The sequence below is a fragment of the Dipodomys ordii genome, unplaced genomic scaffold (genome assembly GCF_000151885.1).
Source record: "Dipodomys ordii isolate 6190 unplaced genomic scaffold, Dord_2.0 Scaffold105, whole genome shotgun sequence".
NCBI classification, from domain to species: domain Eukaryota; kingdom Metazoa; phylum Chordata; class Mammalia; order Rodentia; family Heteromyidae; genus Dipodomys; species Dipodomys ordii.
The window spans coordinates 1,963,190-1,983,059 of record NW_012267321.1 but is presented as its reverse complement, the minus strand read 5'-3'; the positions used below and the strand labels follow the sequence as shown (position 1 = coordinate 1,983,059).

At 59.0% G+C, this 19,870-nt stretch overlaps 2 protein-coding genes across 2 annotated transcripts in view; one reads left to right on the top strand and one right to left on the bottom strand.

Moving 5' to 3' along the window:
* The window catches only part of Iglon5 (IgLON family member 5), a 27,674-nt gene extending 13,979 nt beyond the window's left edge, over window positions 1-13,695 (top strand). The window contains exons 4-12 of the mRNA XM_013027613.1: window positions 2,645-2,776; window positions 3,320-3,411; window positions 6,038-6,148; window positions 6,636-6,868; window positions 8,132-8,251; window positions 9,732-9,866; window positions 10,144-10,264; window positions 10,606-10,760; window positions 12,289-13,695. Coding sequence (XP_012883067.1) covers window positions 2,645-2,776; window positions 3,320-3,411; window positions 6,038-6,148; window positions 6,636-6,868; window positions 8,132-8,251; window positions 9,732-9,866; window positions 10,144-10,264; window positions 10,606-10,760; window positions 12,289-12,377 — 1,188 coding nt within the window. The 3' untranslated portion in view covers window positions 12,378-13,695. The remainder of the gene's footprint in view (window positions 1-2,644; window positions 2,777-3,319; window positions 3,412-6,037; window positions 6,149-6,635; window positions 6,869-8,131; window positions 8,252-9,731; window positions 9,867-10,143; window positions 10,265-10,605; window positions 10,761-12,288) is intronic.
* A 1,422-nt stretch (window positions 13,696-15,117) lies between these two features.
* Vsig10l (V-set and immunoglobulin domain containing 10 like) overlaps window positions 15,118-19,870 on the bottom strand; it is a 6,972-nt gene continuing 2,219 nt past the window's right edge. The window contains exons 5-11 of the mRNA XM_013027612.1: window positions 19,784-19,865; window positions 18,516-18,770; window positions 17,436-17,714; window positions 16,957-17,253; window positions 16,214-16,327; window positions 15,811-15,968; window positions 15,118-15,200 (exon numbers count right to left, since the gene is read on the bottom strand). Coding sequence (XP_012883066.1) covers window positions 15,129-15,200; window positions 15,811-15,968; window positions 16,214-16,327; window positions 16,957-17,253; window positions 17,436-17,714; window positions 18,516-18,770; window positions 19,784-19,865 — 1,257 coding nt within the window. The 3' untranslated portion in view covers window positions 15,118-15,128. The remainder of the gene's footprint in view (window positions 15,201-15,810; window positions 15,969-16,213; window positions 16,328-16,956; window positions 17,254-17,435; window positions 17,715-18,515; window positions 18,771-19,783; window positions 19,866-19,870) is intronic.

The window sequence follows — 19,870 nt, the reverse complement described above, 5'->3', positions numbered from 1 at the left end:
TTCCCGGGGTCGGAAGCGGGGCACCCCGGGTGCGCCCGCAGATGGAGCCCCGCGCCGCCCCGGGCGTGCCCCGGGAAGGGGGTTCCCCCCGCGCTCCCGGGTCCAGGGGGGGTGGACGTTTGGGGGGTACTGCGGCTGTGTGGGGGAGTAGTTCGGGAATCCGGGAAGTTGGGGTGCGGCGCTGGAAATCAGCTTGAGCGGTTCAGGTGGACATGCGGGGCCGGACAGGGAGGAGGGCAGCTGGACGGACGGACGAGCGCTGGACCAGGGACAGGCCCGCCGGGAGCAGGGCGCTAAGGGTTAATGAGGAGAGGCCGGCGGGACACAGCCGGGGCCAGCGAGGGTCCATGACCGGCCAGGACGTCCTCCCCCCCCCCGTCCCGGGTGGGGGCAAGAGGGGGTGCAGGGGGCGGGGGAATCCTGAGCTGATGGGAGGGATGCCTTCGGAGCAGGGTCACACTTGTGACTACAGCAGGGTCGCAGTAGGGGGGGTGCTAGGGACAGCCCCCCCCCCCGCCTCCACCCCAAGCACCGCGGACAGAGGCCCACGGCCAAATGCGGCCCTGAGCGCACAGCCTCCCACGGCCTGGCCCACCAGGGGAGGGGGGGGACAGACAAGGCCGGGGTAAGGGGACAGTCGAGGCTGGGGACGCAGCCAGCCAGGAAGCTGAGCTGCTCTGTGCGTGTGGGGGTGTGTGTCACTCATCTTTGGATGTGTCCGTGTCCCCCACTTCCGGAAGCACCTGTCCAGTCTCCGGGTGACGTCCCATCTGTCTCTCAAACTGTTCGTCTTCATCTGTCACCCTGCTAGAGCCCCTGTGGTCACCTCCTTCCCTCCTTCTATCCTGTCTGCCTCCTTCCTCCCCCACTCCCTGTGCCCCCACATTCCCCCTGCCCCGAACTACCACCAACACCTTCTGTACTCTCCAGGTAACTTCCCCTGACCAGACCCCCTTCCCCCCCAAAGATCACCCCTATGTCCAAATCCTGGCTCAAGTGCAGCATGGGGTGGATGTGACCTTGGTTTGGGCTTTTCCTGCCTCTAGACTCAGGTTCCCAAGCTGAGGACAAGAGGTGATGGGATGGGGTGAGCCCAGACAAAATGGAGTGCTGGAGAGGCATCCATCAACCAGGGGCAGTCTGAGCCAGCTATGCCATGGGCTATTATTAAATCAGCCTTCCTTCCTTCCTTCCTTCTTCCTTCCTTTATTTATTTATTTTTTTTTTTTGGTCTGTCATGGGGCTTGAACTCTGGGCCTGGGCGCTGTCCCTCAGCTCTTCAGCTCAAGGCTAGCGCTCTACCACTTGAGCCACAGTGCCATTTCCAGCTTTTTCTGCTTATGTGGTGCTGAGGAATCGAACCCAGGGCCTCATGCATGCAAGGCAAGCACTGTACCGCCGAGCCACCTTCCCAGCCCCCTTCCTTCCTTTTTTGTCCTAGACCAGGATATGATGCTTTTGCTCATTGGCTGATGCTTGAACACCTGACCCAGGCCTCCAACCCTCTAATCTTTCTTCTGTACTCCAGATATTTTCCAAATAACTCAAATCATGCACCAGGTATAAGAGCAAAGCCAGGTGCATCCCACCCCGCCCCCTAACCCCCAGATTAAGCCATAGGTATGTTGGTTCCTGCCTATAATGCCAGCACTTGGGAGACAGAAGCAGGAGGATCTTGAGTTTAAGCCAAGTCTGGGCTACATGGTGGGACTCTGTCTCAAAAAAAATGGGGTGTCTGGGGCTGCCCCAGATACAGGAAGCCTCCTCCCCCTATTAGTTTTCTACAACTTAAACAAACTCATTGAACACAGAGGTCAGGGTAAAGAGAGAATGGGTTGGTTCATTGGTGCTTTTCCAAACACAGAAACAAAATAAGCCCATTTCGCTGCTTCTGGCTTATTTCCACTTAACTTCCTCCCTGGCATTCCTAAATATTAATCTACTTTTAATTCTTTTCTAAACTCTATGCCAACACCCCCCTTCATGCCATTAACATTCATTCACAAAAGCAGCTATATTGTATTGTAGAACAAACCCATTAAACCAAGCGACAACTCCAAGTAAGTTTGGGGTGTCTTTGCTCTTGGACACCTGAAGGGTGGTTTGAAGGCTGGTACTGCCCCTGGCCATCTTGCCCTGGGAAGGGGTGGGGGCTGCCCCTGCTTTTTTTTTTAACTTTTTGCCAGACCCAGGGCTTGAACTCAGGGCCTGAGCACTGTCCCTAGGCTTCTTGATGTTCAGAGCTAGTAACGCTCTACCACTTGAGCCACAGCACCACTTCCAACATTTTCTGTGTATGTGGTGCTGAGGAATCGAACCCAGGGCTTCATGCATGCTAGGCAAGCACTCTACCGCTGAGCCGCCTTCCCAGTCTCTGCTTTATTGGTTCATTTTAGCAAACTTATTGGTGCTTGTGTTGAGATCAGGTCTCAGGCTGACCTTGAACTTGAGATCCTCCTGTCTTTCTTTCCCTCAGCAGAGTTCTCTGGGATCCTTTGAGGGGCCGGGCTACATTCTCACCTCCAACTCCACGTCCCTCTGTGAGGAATCACTCGCTCCCCTTGATTTATCAGACAGAGATGAGGCCTGCTTTCCGGAGCCCTGTGATGCCTCTGTGCCCCCAGGATTTCCCTCTCCCCCACAGCCAGGGAAGCTGACCATCTTCCCCACGGGGAAACTGAGTCCAAAGAGGTGGAGTTACCTGTGCAACTGGAGGGCAGTACAGGGGCATGAAGCCCAGCAACTTGGCACCCCACTTGCCCTCCCTGCAGCTGAGGTGGGCTTGTGGGAGCAGACGCATGCAGGGCATTTTGTAGGAGTTACACAGCACTAGCCCGGCCAGGGGCCTCTCTCAGATGGCGGTGCCACACCAGGGAGGGCCATGGATGCTTCTTGAAAAAGAGGGCGCCGTGTAGGAGCAGCCCGCCTTTCTTGGGCTGACTGCATGCCGGGCGGTGAGCCGCTCTGCTGCGGTCCCCGGAGCAGAGGCCCAGGTCCCTTTCCTGGGAAAGGCCTCCTTGGAGGGTCAGCAGGATCTTTGGGGCAAGTTGTGCTCTAGCCCGTCTGCCCTGCCTGCCTGCGGTGGGAGTCCGTCTCCCAGCATGGGCTTCTGAGGCGGGGACGCTTCAGTCCCCAGACCTGGACAGGACCCTGGACAGCTCCTCGCCTCCAGGCGAATGCTCCAGCTCCGGAGCCATGCCCACCACCAACCACGCCCATCGCACCGCCCACCGCCAGCCACGCCCCCCGGCCTTTGGGCCTTTGGTTTCTTTTTTTCCAAGAGTATTTCACACTTTGCCTCTTGGCCTTTTCCTCCCAGGCAGCGGTGGATATAATGTGGGCCACGCCCAGCCCCGAGTTTGCCTTCCGTGAGGGCTGTGGCTGTCACGGACACACTGGCAAGGTCAGGAGGTATTTTTGGTTATGACCAACTTCAGGATGGGGATGCTTCCCGAACCAAGTGGATGTAGACCCAGACACACTGCCCAGGACAGACTGACCTCCAATGTCAGTGGTGTCATCAGGACCTTGGTCAGTGTCTGCCTTGGCCTGTCTAGGAGATGGTGTGAGCACCCACATAGAATTGGTATAGTTTGGGTTTCAGACCCCCTGTTTTTTGTACTGCTAGGGATTGAACCCAGGGCCTTGGTGCATGCTCAGCAGATGCTCTAGCCCTGAGCTACATATCTAATTTTTCGTTGTGTTTTGTGTGAGTCAGGGCTTGGGATGCAGCTCAGGCTGGCCTCAGACTTTGACTCCTCCTGCTTCAGCTTGTGGAGTGCTGGGATTGCAGGCATCCATTGCTATGCCCCAGGCGTTATATTTGTGACTTCTCCTCTTGTAGGTTGTAGCTTGGTGTGGGTGGACTCAGGGCCTCCTTCCAAAGCTGAGGGCCTGGAGGTGGGGGTAGGGGGGGATATCTGCTTTGGCTGGGGATGCCATGTGATGGGTTGGGGGAGGGAGAGAGGGCGGCTCCCTGGGTGGTGCTGTACCCCAGAGTATGGAGCCATGTCTGGAGCGACATCGACAGCATTGCAGGAAAGAGTAGCAGTGGCATTTTCTGGGGTGACTCAGTGTGTGGACTGCCTGGCCTGGGCTAACCCCCCACCCCCCGCATACCCCCCCTTCCGGCGCTGAGCGTGATAGTCTGGCTGCTCCCAGAAGACAGCTGTCTTTTCCACCTGACCTGCTGCTGTGTGTGCATCTGGGCCATGGGTGTCACCGTGCCTCTGTGTGTGTGTGTGTGTGTGTGTGTGTGTGTGTCCCTCTCATCAGCACACAGTCATAGGCATGAGTGTTTCTTGGTGCTGTTGACACTGTGTGTGTGTATGTCAGAGTCCAGGGCACTGCACATGGGCAGGGCAGGGACAGCCCTCCCCTCCTCCTGCCTCCTCCAAACACACCAGTGACTCTGGCCTGGCCTCAGGGCCCTGGAGCCCCACATCCTGGCTAGCCATGGCAGTTGGCTCTGTCCAGGCCCCATGCTGAGGGGCTGTGATCGAGAGGACCCCCGGGAGCCATTGGGGCCAGCACGGGCAATTAATTCATTAGATTAATTAGCTCTTCTTCCCCTGCTGGGGGCAGGGCAGCCCCTCACAGGGCCTGCCTGCTCCCGGCGTCCAAGGTCACCCAGCTGGCCTCCTCCCTCCCAGCCTGTGCTGTCTCCCGCCTCCGCACACCCAGCCCGCACTCGCTGGCCCAGGTCCAGCCCACTGGCCGTGGGCCACAGAGAAGACAGACGGGGCCTCTGGGCCATGGGCAAGCTGGGCCTGTGCACATGGGCGCAGCAAGGGCTGGAAGGTTTGCATACAAAATCTGAGCATGGCCACGTGCCGTGGGTGTGTGTCTACAGGTCCATACAGTGTGTGCCCATCGAGTGTCTGACGTCCGCTGGCTCCGAATGTCTGGGTGAATGTGTGCATACGTGGGTTTCTGCACGTAGGGGATTTTCTTTTTCTTTTTTCTTTCTTTTTTTTTTATTTCAGTCCTGGGACTTGAACTCAGGGCCTGGGCACTGTCCCTGAGCTTCTGCTCATGGCTAGTGCTCTAACCCTTGAGCCATAGAGCCACTTCTGGCCTTTTCTGTGTATGTGGTACTGAGGAATTGAACCCAGGGTTTCATGCATGCTAGGCAAGCACTGTACCACTAAGCCACATGTGTTTCTTATGTGTGGTATCTGTGTGCGTGTGCATCTGTACCTGTGTCCTGTCTGTGCATAAGCATGGGTCTCTGTACATTATATCTGTGTGCATGGGTACTGAGTACTCATGGCTGGGCACATGCCTGTGTCCACATGTCTGCTCTGTGTGCACATGTACCTGTGTCTGTATGGGTGTGTGGATTTATACCTGTGCACACATGGACTGGTATGTCTGTGTGGATGTCTACATGTGTGTACATATGCATTGGTGTATATCTGCACATACCTCTGTGCACCTGTGTATCATTTGTACATTGCATGTGTGTCCGTGGGCACATGGGTGTTGGTGTATATACACACATGTCAGTCTGTATCCACATGTGTGTGTCATGTGTAGGCACACACGACTGGTATGTTCAAATGCAGCCTTCCTTGTGCATACATATGTTGGTGTGTGTATGCACCCTGTGTGTATGTATGTATCTGTGGGTATATGTGACTGGTATGTATGTATATTATATGTTTCTCTGCACATATTTGTCTGTGTATCAGTGTGCATTGTACCTGTGGGCACATGTGATTGGCATGTGTGTGCACACATGGGTTTCTGTGTGCACAACATGTAATTGTGAGTGTGTTCCTATGTGAGCACGTGTGTTTATGTGTTCATGTGCTGTCTCTGTGTCACTGAGGTGCAACTGTTAACCTGAGCCCCATCCCCGCCTGTGTATCGGTGCCCTGGGAGGGCTCACATGTGCGTGTCTGCTCTGAGTGTGTCTGCTGTGTGTATCTCTGGTGACATCCATGAGCATAGTGGGCTGTGGGTGCAGATCCTGTGTCCCCAGCCTGGGGCTGAGCATGGTGTGAGGCCTCTGTCCCACCCTGCCCTGCCCCAGCTGCTGGGCTGAGCCGCCTGCTCCCCCTGCAGGGCTGCTGTCCCAGAGCCTGGAGTTCAACTCCCCGGCAGACAACTATACCGTGTGCGAAGGTGACAACGCCACCCTCAGGTAGGGGCCCCAGGTGGAGGGGCGGCTGGTGCTTCCCCTGTGGAGCTCCCCTCTTGGGGAGGGGGTGTGGGGAGACTGCTCCCACCTGGGGGTGGTGACCACCATGTGAGTGTCGAGGATTCAAGAGTTCTCATCTGCCTTGCTTAGCCGGTGGACATGTTAGGCCTGCTTATTGGGCTGCTGGTCCCGAGCATTCTGCCCCCTTCGCCCCCCTCACTGGGTCTCTGCCTCCCATCCCATCACAGTCTCTGAGGGTCTTTCTCAGTCTTGGTGACTCCTTCTCTGGGCTTCCAGCCCCTCCTTCTGCTCCCCGCCCGTCTCTGGTGGACAGCACCCCTCAGTTACCATGAGCCTCAGCGCCCCTGGGCTCCCCACCTGCCCTGTGTGAGTCTCAGTTTACCCACCCGCAAGGCGTGCACAGCGGGGTCAGCCTGGTAGGGCCGGTGCTGGGTGTGGAAGTCCAGCTTCCCCTCACTGCCCCCCCCAGCTGCTTCATTGATGAGCATGTGACGCGGGTGGCCTGGCTGAACCGCTCCAACATCCTGTACGCGGGCAACGACCGCTGGACCAGCGACCCACGTGTGCGGCTGCTCATCAACACTCCTGAGGAGTTCTCCATCCTCATCACCCAGGTGGCACTGGGTGATGAGGGCCTGTACACCTGCTCCTTCCAGACCCAACGCCAGCCCTACACCACGCAGCTCTACCTCATTGTCCACGGTGAGCCTCCCAGGGCCCAGGTGGCACTCCTGAGGGGGGGGCATGGCAGACACCCCCCCACAGGCCATGGAAGGGCTCCTCCCCTCCCCCCCCACAGTGCTACTTCCCAACCTCAGGGACACATAGAAGCAGAGGTCACCCAGGCACAGGGAATGGCCCTGGATAAGCATGGTTTGGGGAGACAGTTCTGTTTAGGAGAGCTGTGGCGTGCGGGAGGGGGGTGGTTTCTTGCATCTTCTAAGGACTGAGGATACACTAGGTGGGCTCTTCCTGCCCAACGGAGGTGGATTTTCCAAGGAAAGGCTCCAAGAGGGGCTTCCAAGGCATACGCCAGGACTGCACACAGCTAGTGCAATCAAAGCCGCGGCACCTGCAGGGCCTGGGAGGGAATGAACCAGCTGCACACAGGCCCTACTCTGGGATTCCAAGAAGGGGAAATGGGGCCCCGCAGATCCACAGAGGGGCTGGGAGGAAACAAGAGGGCTGCAGCTTCAGCCGGGCGCTGGTGGCTCACGCCTGTAATCCTAGCTACTCAGGAGGCTGAGATCTGAGCATCGAGGTTCAAAGCCAGCCCGGGCAGGAGAGACCGTGAGACTCATATCTCCAGTAAACCACCAGAAAACCGGAAGTGGCACTGTAACTCAAGTAGTAGAGCACTTGCCTTGAGCTGAAGAGCTGAGGGACAGCGCCCAGGCCCAGAGTTCAAGCCCCGTGACCGACAAAAAAAAAAAAAAGAGGGCTGCAGCCTGGACCTCTGGGTCTGAGGAAGGAGGCTGCGGCCTGGACCTCTGGGTCTGAGGGAGGAGACTGGGGCCTGGACCCCCAAGTCTGAGGGAGGAGGCTGGGGCCTGGACCCCCATGTCTGAGGGAGGAGGCTGGGGCCTGGACCCCCATGTCTAAGGGAGGAGGCTGCAGCCTGGACCCCCGGGTCTGAGGGAGGAGGCTGGGGCCTGGACCCCCATGTCTGAGGGAGGAGGCTGGGGCCTGGATCCCCATGTCTAAGGGAGGAGGCTGCAGCCTGGACCCCCGGCTCTGAGGGAAGAAGCTGGGGCCTGGACCCCCAAGTATGAGGGAGGAGGATGGGGCCTGGACCCCCATGTCTGAGGGAGGAGGCTGGGGCCTAGCCCTCGGGGTCTGAGGAAGGAGGCTGGGGTCTGGACCCCTGGTTCTGAGAGAGGAGGCTGGGGTCTGAACCCCCGGGTCTGAAGGAGGAGGCTAGGGCTGCCCATTCAGCCTGTCACTGACTGCTTGCTCGGCCTGCAGTGCCCGCCCGCATCGTGAACATCTCCTCACCTGTGACAGTCAATGAAGGGGGTGACGTGAACTTGCTCTGCCTGGCTGTGGGGCGGCCGGAGCCCACGGTCACCTGGAGGCAGCTCCGAGGTGAGAACCCCACCCCTGGCCAGTCTGGGCCATTGCATCCCATAGACCCCTGCCCTCACCTCTTCCGGTGATTTAATTTCCCCTGCTATCCTGGTGTTTTCATCCCTGGACCCCAGGTCCTTAGCACCTTACCACTGGCTTTCCTCCACCTGCCCTCCACAAGGCCAGTGCTTCAGGTTATCTGCCCAAACAGCCCCAGCCTCTCTGCCCCACTCACAGGTTCTCCTACCTGCAGGATCCTCTACCAGAACTGGGGCCAGGCCGGAGCCTGGGTCCTGCCCACATTCCCATCTCCCAGCCATTCCTACCTCTGTCCTACTGGGCACTCTAACGTGGAAGGAAGATTTTCTCTTTTCTTCTCTCCTCTTCCTTCCTTCCTTCCTTTCCTCCCTCCCTTCTTCCCTCCCTCCCTCTCTCCCTTCCTTCCTCCCTTCCTCCCTTTCTCCCTCTTCCTCCTCCTTCCTTCCTTCCTTCTTTTTGGCAGCACTGGGACTTGAACTCAGGGCCTTGCACTTGCTAGGCAAGGGCTCAACCACCGGAGCTATGCTGCCAGCCCAACTACTAGTTTTCCAAACATGGTCCTCAGACCTCACTCAGCATCTGCACACCCTGGGAGATGGGCAGAAATGCAGGTTCTCAGGTCCCTGCCCAGATGCGCAGCCTTCTCCCTTGCCTCAGTGAGCGCTGGGTCACCACTCACAGCTGCCCCTAAACAGAGCACCAAGGACCTGAGCCTCACAGCCCAGTTGGGCCTCCCCACAGACCACACCCCCACCCCCGGCTCCTCACCCCCATGATCTGGAGATCTGTGGTGACAATCTCTATATCCTGACCCGTGGATCCCCTGAGACCCCAGAACCCAATGGCAAAAGCTCAGATCCCTGGAGTGCCCCCACCCCCACTATGCTTCTGAGCTCCAGGACATCAGGGGTTGCTGGATGTCCTGAGGCCTAGAGGACCTGCTGGGACTTGAACAGAGGGCCTCCCACGTTTGGGTCGCTGATCCCAGCAACAGATTCTCATTCTCTGGACCCGAGGAGCTCCATTACTGGACTCGGGGCTGCACCCACGGAATCTGTAGCCGCAGATTCTTTTGAGACCCAAAACTTTGGCTGCTTCCTTCCTAGGATTTCATTCTGACCCCTGGAGTCCTCTGGCCTTCCCCGCGGGCCCCGCCCTTCCATCTGGCCCCGCCCAGGCCCCGCCCCACAACAACACCCACACATCTGGCCCCGCCTACTCCACAAGCCCTGGCCCGCCCCACCACGCCGCCCCCGCCCACCTAGCACGCCCACCCCGCAGGCCTCCCGGCCCCGCCCCTGGCCCCGCCCGCCCCGCCCCCGGCCCACCCAGCGCCTACGGACCCGGGCACACCAGGCCCTGCTGTGCGCGCCCCGCTTGTGTGTCCGTGTTGTGCCCGTGTTGTCCCGTGTTAAGTGTTTGTGTCCGGCCCCGCCCCCCCTCCACCCTCCCCTCACAGACGGCTTCACCTCGGAGGGCGAGATCCTGGAGATTTCCGACATCCAGCGGGGCCAGGCCGGGGAGTACGAGTGCGTGACCCACAACGGCGTGAACTCGGCGCCCGACAGCCGCCGGGTGCTGGTCACAGTCAACTGTGAGCGCCCCTGGCTCTGGATGGGGTGGGGGGGGTAGGGAGGCGGTGGGCCCCGGGGGGTGGGGAGTAAGGAGGCGGGCCCTGGCTCGGGGAGGGGAGAATGGGGGCGGGCCCTGGATGGGGCGGGGGAGGAGGGCGGGCCCCGGGTGCCCGCGGAAGGAGGGGGCTGTCCCATGAAGAGGAAGCTGGGTAGAACGCGGGGTCTGCGGGAGGAGGGAGCGGGGGCGCCATACTCCCCGACAGCTAAGAGCCCTTGCTGGCCTCCGCTCCTCGCCAGATCCCCCGACCATCACCGACGTGACCAGCGCGCGCACCGCCCCGGGCCGGGCCGCGCTCCTGCGCTGTGAAGCCATGGCTGTGCCGCCCGCGGACTTCCAGTGGTACAAGGATGACAGGCTGTGAGGACGTCACCGGGGGCGGGGGGCAGAGGGGGGAGAGGGCAGAGGAGGGCCAGGCAGGGGAGGGGAGGGCAGGTGAGGCCCACGGCCCCAGGCACCGCAGGGCCGAGGGGTCCGGCGTCCCTGGCAGGGGCCCGCCAGGCCCCGGGAGGCTCCCAGGGTGATGAATGCAAGCCTGGGGCCGGGATCCAGCGGCCACGGGACCGCGGGGCTGGAGAGAGGACTCTGGGAGCCCTGGGGTACGGGGGGGGGGAACGCAGCGTCTCCTGGGCAGAGAAGCCCGGGAGCTGGACTGGGCGCCTCGACGGGAGCCTTACCCAACCCGGACCGGTGTCCCGCAGGCTGAGCAGTGGCGCGGCCGAGGGCCTGAAGGTGCAGACGGAGCGCACCCGCTCCATGCTGCTCTTCGCCAACGTGAGCGCCCGGCACTACGGCAACTACACGTGTCGCGCCGCCAACCGGCTGGGAGCGTCCAGCGCCTCCATGCGGCTCCTGCGTGAGTCGGGGCGGGGGACGGGGCCCAGGCGGCGGGGCAGGCGCTGGGGAGGGGCCCAGGTGGCAGGCCCGGCTGAGGAGGGGGACGTGCCCAGGTGGTGGGGCGTGGCCCAGGCTGTGGAGCGGGTCTGGGGGGCGTGCCCAGGCAATGGGGCGGGACTCAGGAGGCGGGGCTGGGAGGAGGCGTGTCCAAGCGGCGGGGCGGGGCCCAGGCCCTGGGGCAGTGGCTGGGGAGGGGGCGTGCCTAGGCGGTGGGGTGGGGCTGGGGGGGTGTGCCAGGCAGTGAGGCGGGGTCCAGAAGGCGGGGCTGAGAGGGGCGTGTCCAGGAGGTGGGGTGAGGCAGGAAAGGGCGGGCCCGGTGCTGGGGGCGGGCCTTGAGATGGGCAGGGCCCTAGTGGGGAGCGAGGCCTGGACAGGGGTGGGCCGGTCCTGGGGGAGAGGCCTAGGACACAGGCCTGCCTCCTCCCTAGTCCAGACACTGAGATGAGAGCTTTTCCATGAGCCAAGGAAGCATCCATTCCCTCAGGATTCCCTGAGCGCCCACTAAGGGCCAGTCACGAGGACTACAGCAGTTGTACAACAGAAACAGGAAGAGTTCATGACTCAGGAGTAGAAAATCCAGAAGCCGGGGGATGGGAAGATGAAGGAACACATACATGCACAAAAGGGATTTGGGATACAGAGACGACCGAGAGAGGAAAGCCCGCGGGGCTGGTGAGGATGAGGAGGAGTATCATCAGACACAGCTTCCGGGATGGTCCAACATTTACACGGAGGCCTGAACAGACAGGAGTCAACCCTGAGCAAAGGCGTGGGAAAGGGAACCTCGGTGGCAAAAGCACGGGGAGAATAGCCTAACCCATGGAGAGCGAGCCCTGGCCCCTGCCCTTAGACAGGAAGGGGCATCAGACACCCGGATATTGCTGAACTGCAAGACAGGGCTGTCAAACTGGGAGGCGTTGGTGCTTGGTTAGCTTGTGAGCTGCTGTTAGTGGGATGGACTGGGCAGGGTGGAGGTAGACACCAGGAAGGAGGCCACTGTGATAATAGCCAGCCACCGGAGATGGTCGGTACCCGAAACCTCCCCACCCCACATCCCCCAGCTGCTTTGGACGCGTGAACAAGGAGGATGCAGCATTGAAGTCTACCCTGACATACAGAGCCAGACCATGTCTCAAAAAAAGTCAAGGGAAGCTGGGCGCACGCCTGTAATCCTAACCACTCAGGAGACTGAGATCAGAGGCTCGTGGTTCAAAGTCTTCCCTGGGTAGAAAAGCCCATGAGACCCTTACCTCCAACGAACAAGGAAAAAAGCGAGGAGTGGAGGCATGGCTCAACTAGTAGAGTTCCAGCCTTGAGCAAACAAACAAACAAAAAGCCAAGTGAGAGTGCAGGGCTCTGAGTTCAAGCCCCGGCATTGGTACAAATTAAGAGAGATAGAGAGACTTAGAGACGGAGACATTGTGCAGGGCTACAGAGTTCTCTCCCATCCCAGCCCCATTTTCATGACCCTCTCTCTCTCTTACCAGGCCCAGGATCCCTGGAGAACTCGGCCCCCAGGCCCCCAGGGCCCCTGACTGTCCTGTCTGCCCTGGGCTGGCTGTGGTGGAGGATGTAGGCACCGCGGGCGTCTCCCCCTGCAGGGGGCCTCGGGCCAAGAGAGGAGACTAGGGGGAGAGAGAAAGCGCCATTGAGTCAGGAGGGGGCGAAAGAGCTCTCAGCCATGGAGGAAGAGGAGAGGAAGAAGAGGAGAAAGAAGAGGAGAAAGAAGAGGAGGAAGAAGGAGGAGGAGAAAGATCTTTAGAAAACCCGTCACTGTGAGGGATACTGTAAAATTGTCCATCTTTCTACAGCCATTCTCGCCACCCGTTCACCGTTCCGATTGTGACCCACCCCCGGCCACCCCGCGCCCTTCTCTTAGCTCAGGCTGTCAACTGGCTCGTGTGTGTCTGTGTGTGTGGATGGGGTGTGTGAGTGTGAGCCCACACGTGTGTGTGTGTGTGTGTGTGTGTGTGTGTGTGTATGGTGGGCTTGAGGGGTGGGATGGATCAGCAGTCGTCCATCCCTCCCACCCTGTGTCCTCCCCCCCCAGCCCTGCTGCCTCTGTGCTGGCGGTTGGGATGGGGTCCTCGTGGTGACAGGAGACGCCCGCCTTTCCCATATATGCACGCACACCGACCCCTCCCCTCGCTCGGGAAAGGCACCTCCTGCGCAGCCGCTGTGGCTCAGCCTGGTGACTGGGTCGGGGATCTCCATTCTGGCTGCTTTCCCTCTGCTCTGCCACCAGCTGCCTGTCGCCAGAAGCCCCACCACTGGCTTAGGGGCCTGAAACCTTCCCCCTTCCCCTGTTTCCCTCCCCCACCCCCACCCCGAACTTTCTGGCCCCCTTCCTGGGCCAATCGGTGCTTCCATACAACTGTCAGGCCGGCGGCTAGGCTGTCGCCTGTCTGTCTCAGTGCTTTGCCCCACCCCCATCACCGCTCCCCACCTTGGCCACCAGCTGCTCCTCGGGTCCCCTGCAGCTGGTCCCCAGGTGTGGGATCCCCGGTGTCTCCACCAACTGTACCTCCCAAAGGCTGACCTGACCGCGCTCACACACACTCAAACACACACGCACCAGCGCCTGTGACCAGCAATATCTCCTGGCTCCCGCCGTCCCGTAGGCAGTAACCAGGACTGCACTCAAGGTGGACCCTGCGGTCAGGGATGGGGCGCCGAAAAGCGGGGCCTGAGCTCCAGGATGGCCGGAATCGCCCACCCTGGCTGCCACACCGCCCTGAGTGGGGGGCATCACCCAGACGTCCTAAGCCCAGACAAAGACACCATGTGACCTGCTCTGACAACCCCCTAGACCTGTAACCACACACCCAAACTACACCACCCACAGCTTGGTGGAGAAGATGGCAGAGGGCAGGGGGCAAGGGGTAGTGACCGTACCTCAGACGGGGGCGTGGGCCCCATCCCACATTGTCTTCCATTCCCAGGGCCCAGGATGGGGTGGGAAGTGGGAGGGGAGCCAGGGAGGGGGGGCGGGGGGACCCTGGGGGCCGTGTGTTCCAATTCATGGGGAGTGTTGAGACCACCACACCAATAAAACGCCTTTTTCCAAAGTCTCTGCCTGCAGAGGTCCAAGTCATTGAGGACTGAGTGACTGAAGATATAAAGGGGGGTTGCTGATGGACTTCCAAGGAAGTTCCTCCCTCTCCCTCTCCCCTCCTCCATTCAGGTAATGTTTTGGCGAAGGGAACCCTACCCTCTTCCTTTTCTCTTTGGGTACAGTTGTGTGAAGATGTGAGGACCAGAGCTGCAGCAGCCACATTGCTACAGGAGGCCTTGCACATGGGGAACATATGCCTACCTACTGCAAGTGGCAGAGCAGAAAGATTCAAAGGGCCCAGCCCCTTGAAGGAGTGGCTGAGCCCCCTCTTGTTGTTAATAGAACTTGGGAGGATCTTCACTAAGGTGCCCCCAACATTTCCCCATGGGTGTGGGGAACATGATTGCAGGAGAAAGCCACAATCACATTGAGAGAAGCTGTGGGGCCAACCCTATACCAGCTAGTTCACAAAACATGAGCACAGCCAACCAGTGTATTTATTGATTGCTGTGTGCAAAGTCCTGGGTTAAAGGCAGAGATCAGGGCAGCATTTGAGCCCTCCAGAAGATCTCGATCTGAAGAGGGACTTTGGGCCACACACGGTTCTGTGTGTTTACACAGGGGAGGGAAGCTCAGAGGCTGTGGGTCTCGATCTACGATGGGGTGAGGGGAGACCTTCAGAATGGGAAAGGTTCCTTTGAGACTTGCTAAATTAATGGCATAAGGGAGAAAAAAGGGACCAGACAAATCAAACTCTAGGGACAACTGCCTGGAGAGAGAGGGGGGGTGAGGAGGGAGAGAGAGAAGAGGTGAGAAAGAGTGGGTACCTTTAGGGTACATGGGGAGTCCTGGGGAAGGGAGGTGACCGAGGTCAAACCACAAGATGTCTCAAGGTCAGGATGAGAAGTCTGGGTAAGGTGGAAAAGGCTGTGTGCAGACTTGTACATGAGTTTAAAGAGAAAAGAGGTGTGCCTGAAGTGGGAGCTGAAGGGGGCGTGGCCTGGAGGATGCCATGTGAACTTAAAACCAATCACCAGGCTCCCATTCTGGCTCCTAGCAATACAACAAGCCCTGCCTCTGAACTTGAGCAGAGCCCTCAGATCTGCAGCAGTCTCTCCTGGTTCAGGTATTCACATAGAGGGAGTCTTCTTCGACGACGACGACGATGAGAGACAGACAGACAGACTAGACACAGTCCCACCCCTCAGTCAATTCAGGCGCTCTTTGCTGCTGAGGCAAAAGATACCATGCAGAGCTGGTCGCCAGCTGTGATCACACCTGTGTGGCTGTCCGAACAGTCCGAGAGCCCCCACCTGGACAGATGACTGGACGCGGGCCAGTGAGCTGGAAGAAAAGCACAGGGTAGGGGGGTGACCTCCGGAGGGCCCTGGATATGACCTGGCGTGCCCATTTCCCTTTCCCTCACTTTCTGAAAGCTAGCCGAGTTCTCTCCATTTGCAAGAGGAAAATAAAAATGTCTGGTCACCACTGGAAAAACTAAGGGACACCAGGCAACAACCCAACTTTTATGTAGAAACAAATTCCATTCACCTCAGGAGAAAAATGATGCAAGTCTTGACTACTTTTTATAGGGGAGGAAAAAGAAGGACCATCCACAACCCTTTGGAAGAGAAAGTAGAATTCATTGTTTCTTTAATATATGTAGGAGCTGAGTGGGAAATCCTGAACAACTATCATATGCTTCTTAAAAAAATATGGGAGCTGAGCATGGTGGTGCACACCTGTAATCCTAGCACTTGGGAAGCTGAGGCAGGAGGGCCAGGAGTTCAAAATGTAGCTTGGGCTACATAGTTGTCTCAAGAAAGTGAAAAACAATAGTTTTATCAACTTTGCAAACTAGCAACTAAAAACTGGAGAGAAGGAACTGAGAACACCTCATCTTCCTGATTACGAAGCACAACTCCCTCCGCATCTCTGGGTCTTCCGCACTCACTTGGTGAGCCCTGACTGGGCTGAGGTCCTTCGGTAGGCATTTGATAGGCAGTGGCTGTGGAGTCTGTACTGGGGTCACACTCTTCTGCATGGTCTTTCTTGGTGGGGTGATCACAGGTGCCAAGGTCAGGGGCTGCTGCTTTTTTGTAGGAGCCTTTCCTGAGCAAGGATGAAGAGGAGGACCAAACATGCATGATTGATTGCTTCCACACACAGGCCCAGCAAATAGCAAGAGAAGCTGACCAGACAGGCGGAGCCTTACTCCAATTGGCTGGTATAGAAGGAAGAAGGTGGGACAGATGATGTAGGGCCATGCTGATTGGTTCAAGTAGGCCCCTGATGGACATCTTGCTAGTGGCCCTCCCACGTGGCCCTAGTTCCATCTTCCCAAGGCTGCCACTCACCTTGGGAGCGTCGTAGGCAGCAGATACACAGGACAATAAGCCCTACCAACAGCGCCAAGCCTAGTAAGGATCCCAGGACGATGCCAGCGATGGCCCCGGGGCTCAGAGTGGGTCCTGGAAACACAGAAAATTCAAGGCAGGACCCAAGAGTCCACACCCCAACCTCCCTCCCATTCAGAACCCAAGAATTAGGGATCATGGCAGTGTCTACCGCAAAGCCACAGTCCCAGCCCTCGTGGCAGTCTCCATACATTTGCTGAGGAGGCTGAGGCTCCACTGGGGAGAAAATCCAGAGAAGGTACATACCTTTGTGGTCTTTTCTTCTAGGAAAGAAGTCAGAAATAAATGAGAAAATATAACATAACTACAAAGTGTGAAGAAGGAAGGGAGGAGAAACACTGCAGAGGCAGCTCTGAGGAGTAACCGGGTGGAGGATGTGCCAAACAGAGGGAAATGGAGAAATCTAGCCTGGCATGGTGGTTCCTGACTGGAATCCCAGCATTCGGGAGGCTGAGACAGGAGGTTTGCAAGCCCAAGGCCAGTCTCAGGAGAGGTAGAGGATGGCCACAGAGGGACGACCAGGGGCAGATCCTGGGGAGTCAGGAAAGAAATGTGTGTGGTTCATGTTACAGACTCACAACACCTCCACAGGGACAGAAGGACAAGTCAGTGTGACAGAGTGAGAAGGGGCAGGGCAGAATGTGAAGAGGAAGCTGGAGAGAAACTGCAACGCCCCAGCTTACCCATCTGGTAGACCCGGCTTTGGGAAGGAGTCCCAGGATGGGCTCCCAGCATGGGCAGGATCCGAAAGACCCAGGTTGTGGGGTTCCCAGGGGAGAGCGGCACCACGGCAGATCGTTCTCCAGGACCCAGAAAGAGCAGGTTGACCCAGTCCCTGTAGTTGGTGACTCTGCTCTGGTCAGATCTCTGTGTCCGTGCCTGGATCTCGAAGCCACTGATCAGGGACCCGCGTTCCACGTCCCAAGTCAGCACCGCGGCATCACGGGCTCTCTGTAGTCTCCATGACGAGATGGAGGGGCCTAGGGACAGAGGGAGGGGTGTGGCTGGGCTCTCAGGTTCTTGAAAGGAGAGGGAAAGGGGCTAGGAGCCTGGATCCCAGGGGCAGAGGACACAGAGAGGCATCCTCATGGAACCGGAAAAGGAAGGGGCTGGGCCTGGACCCTTGGGTTTGAGAGAGAGGGGCTGGACAGGTGAGGCTCACCTGCAAGTGTGATCTGGTTGCCCCCGGCGCCTAGTGCGCCACTGCACAGCACAGAGTAGTTCCCCAGGTCCCAGTCAAGGCTGAAGTTGCTGATGAGGAGCTTGCGCCCATCTTGGCTGAGCCGCAGGCGTCCCCCTCCTCCTGGAGCCAGTGGCCGGCCTTCCCGAGCCCAGACTGCTCTAGAGGGCTGGGGACAGCCGGAGGCCTCCAGAACCACTTCTGCCTCCCCTGACCTGGTCTCTGCCACCAGGGGGTGTAGTAGCACCTCCTGGGGGGCCTCTGGAGTGGGAAAAGTCCAGTTAGTGAGAGTCAATGGAGTAACTCAGTGAATCACAAGCCCTATGTGCTTTGTTCAAGTGCTAAGCATTGGTAAAACTCAGCATCATGTGCTGTCTTGTGTTCCAGTGACTAGACCATGTGCTGAGAAACTCGCTTTTCTCAGATATTCTTTTTTTTTTTTTTTCTGGTCATGGGGCCTGAACTCTGGGCCTGGGCCCCATCCCTCAGCTCAAGGCTAGTGCTCTACCACTTGAGCCACAGCACCACTTCCAGCTTTTTTCTGTTTATGTGGTGCTGATGAACAGAACCCAGGGCCTCATGCATGCAAGGCAAGCACTCAACCACTGAGCCACCTTCCCAGCCCCTTAAGATATTCATTACTTTTGGTGGTGGTGGTGGGGATTTCTCCTTTTTAATTTTGTGTTGGTAATGGAACTCAGGATCTGGGTGGTGTCATGCTTTTTCACTCAAGGCTGGTGCTCTACCACTTAAGTCAGCTCTGCTGCTGGCTTTTTTTGTGGGGGAGGGGTGTTTGCTGGAGATAGGAATCTCACGTGGACTTTGCTTCCCGGGCTGGCTTTGAACCCTGATGCTCAGATCTCCGCTACCTGAGTAGCTAGGGTTACAGTCCTGAGCCACTAAGCTCGAGTTAAGTCCATGCACGAGAAGGTGACAGCCCTCCCAGTCTCCATGCCGGAGCCACACCTCATTCCGCTCCTTGTAAAGTAAGGAAGGAGGGACTCAGCCCTCGTCATCCTGCCTCAGTACCCCAAAGGACCAAAGAGGCCCGGGCCTTCTCACCTGGGGTGACGGTGCAGGTGCGCGTGGCCGCCAGGTGTCGAGCCAGGCAGGTGACAGTCATGCCACTGAGCCCGGGATGGGCGGGCACGGCCACCAGAAGGGCGGAGGACACCGGCCCCGCACGGACGCCTTCCGGGAGGCCCTGAAACTGGAGGGAGGCGGCTGGGACTCCGCCAGGCCACGAGCAGCGGAAACGGAGGCTGAGATCGCCAGGACCCCCTTCCACTGAGCACTGTGGGGACCCAGGGGGCAGATCTGTCGACGAAAGACGCAGGGTCCAGTCTGTCTGAGCTTCCATCTGTGGCATCCTGCCCCCCCCACTTCCACATAGCGCCGCCCCGCCGCCATGCCCCACCCACCGCACTAGCCACGCACTATCCTCCGCCCCTGCCCCGTCCTGCAACTCTTCACTTGCGACCCCAACCACTGCCCCTCTTTCCTCTGAATCGTCACACCGATTCCCTCCAAACCTCGTCGAGTTCTTCCCTTTCCCAGCCTTGTCCAGCTTATTCTACCATCCTCATTTTTCCAGACGCTTCCCCTTCCTGCAGGCAGCTCTGCTCTCCCACGCGCACCCCGTCCCTTTGTTCAGCCCCCATGGGCGGCTCAGTGCCTTTCCTTTCCACTCTCACACTTTGCCATCTCACTCTGCTGCTTACTTTGTGGAACATAAATGCTACCCTGCCCAGGAGCTTCTGCCCGAGCTCTTGCTAGCGCCGCCCTCTCTGCTAGGTAGGCTGGTCCCCTCCACGAGAGTCCCCGCCTCCGGCGCCCGCCCCGCCCAAGATGGGCCCGCCCACCAAAGTGGCCACACCCACAGGCTGGCTGGCCCCGCCCACCAGTCCCCCCTTTCCCACGCTGGGTCCCATCCCTCTCCATAGGGCTCCCCCATAGTTCTCAGACCCCTCCCTGGCTCCCACTTCCCCAGCTGGCCTCTTCCTTGCCCCACCACCAGCAGCTCTTCTTCACCTAGGTGACCACGCCCACCTTTTGGCTCCACCCACACCCGTTGCTGCCCTCTTGCTGGCACCTCCCCTTCATTGAGATGCGCTCCACGCCCCTGTCACCCCCCACAAGCTTTTCGTTCCCATCGCTGGCCCCGCCCCGCCGCGGATGGCCCCGCCCCCATAATGCTACTCTGCTGGCCCCGCCCAGCCCTGCATGGCCTCGCCCCTGCTCCACCCGCAGCATCTCTTCTTCCCTTGCAGAGACCGCAGAGACCTTGCAGAGACCCTCCCCATCCCGCCGCCCGCCCCGGCCGCCCTCACCCGCCACGGTGAGGTTGAACACCGACCGGCGGCGGCGGCCGGTGCGCGGGTTCGCGGCAATGCAGGCGTAGGCGCCGGCGTGACCCG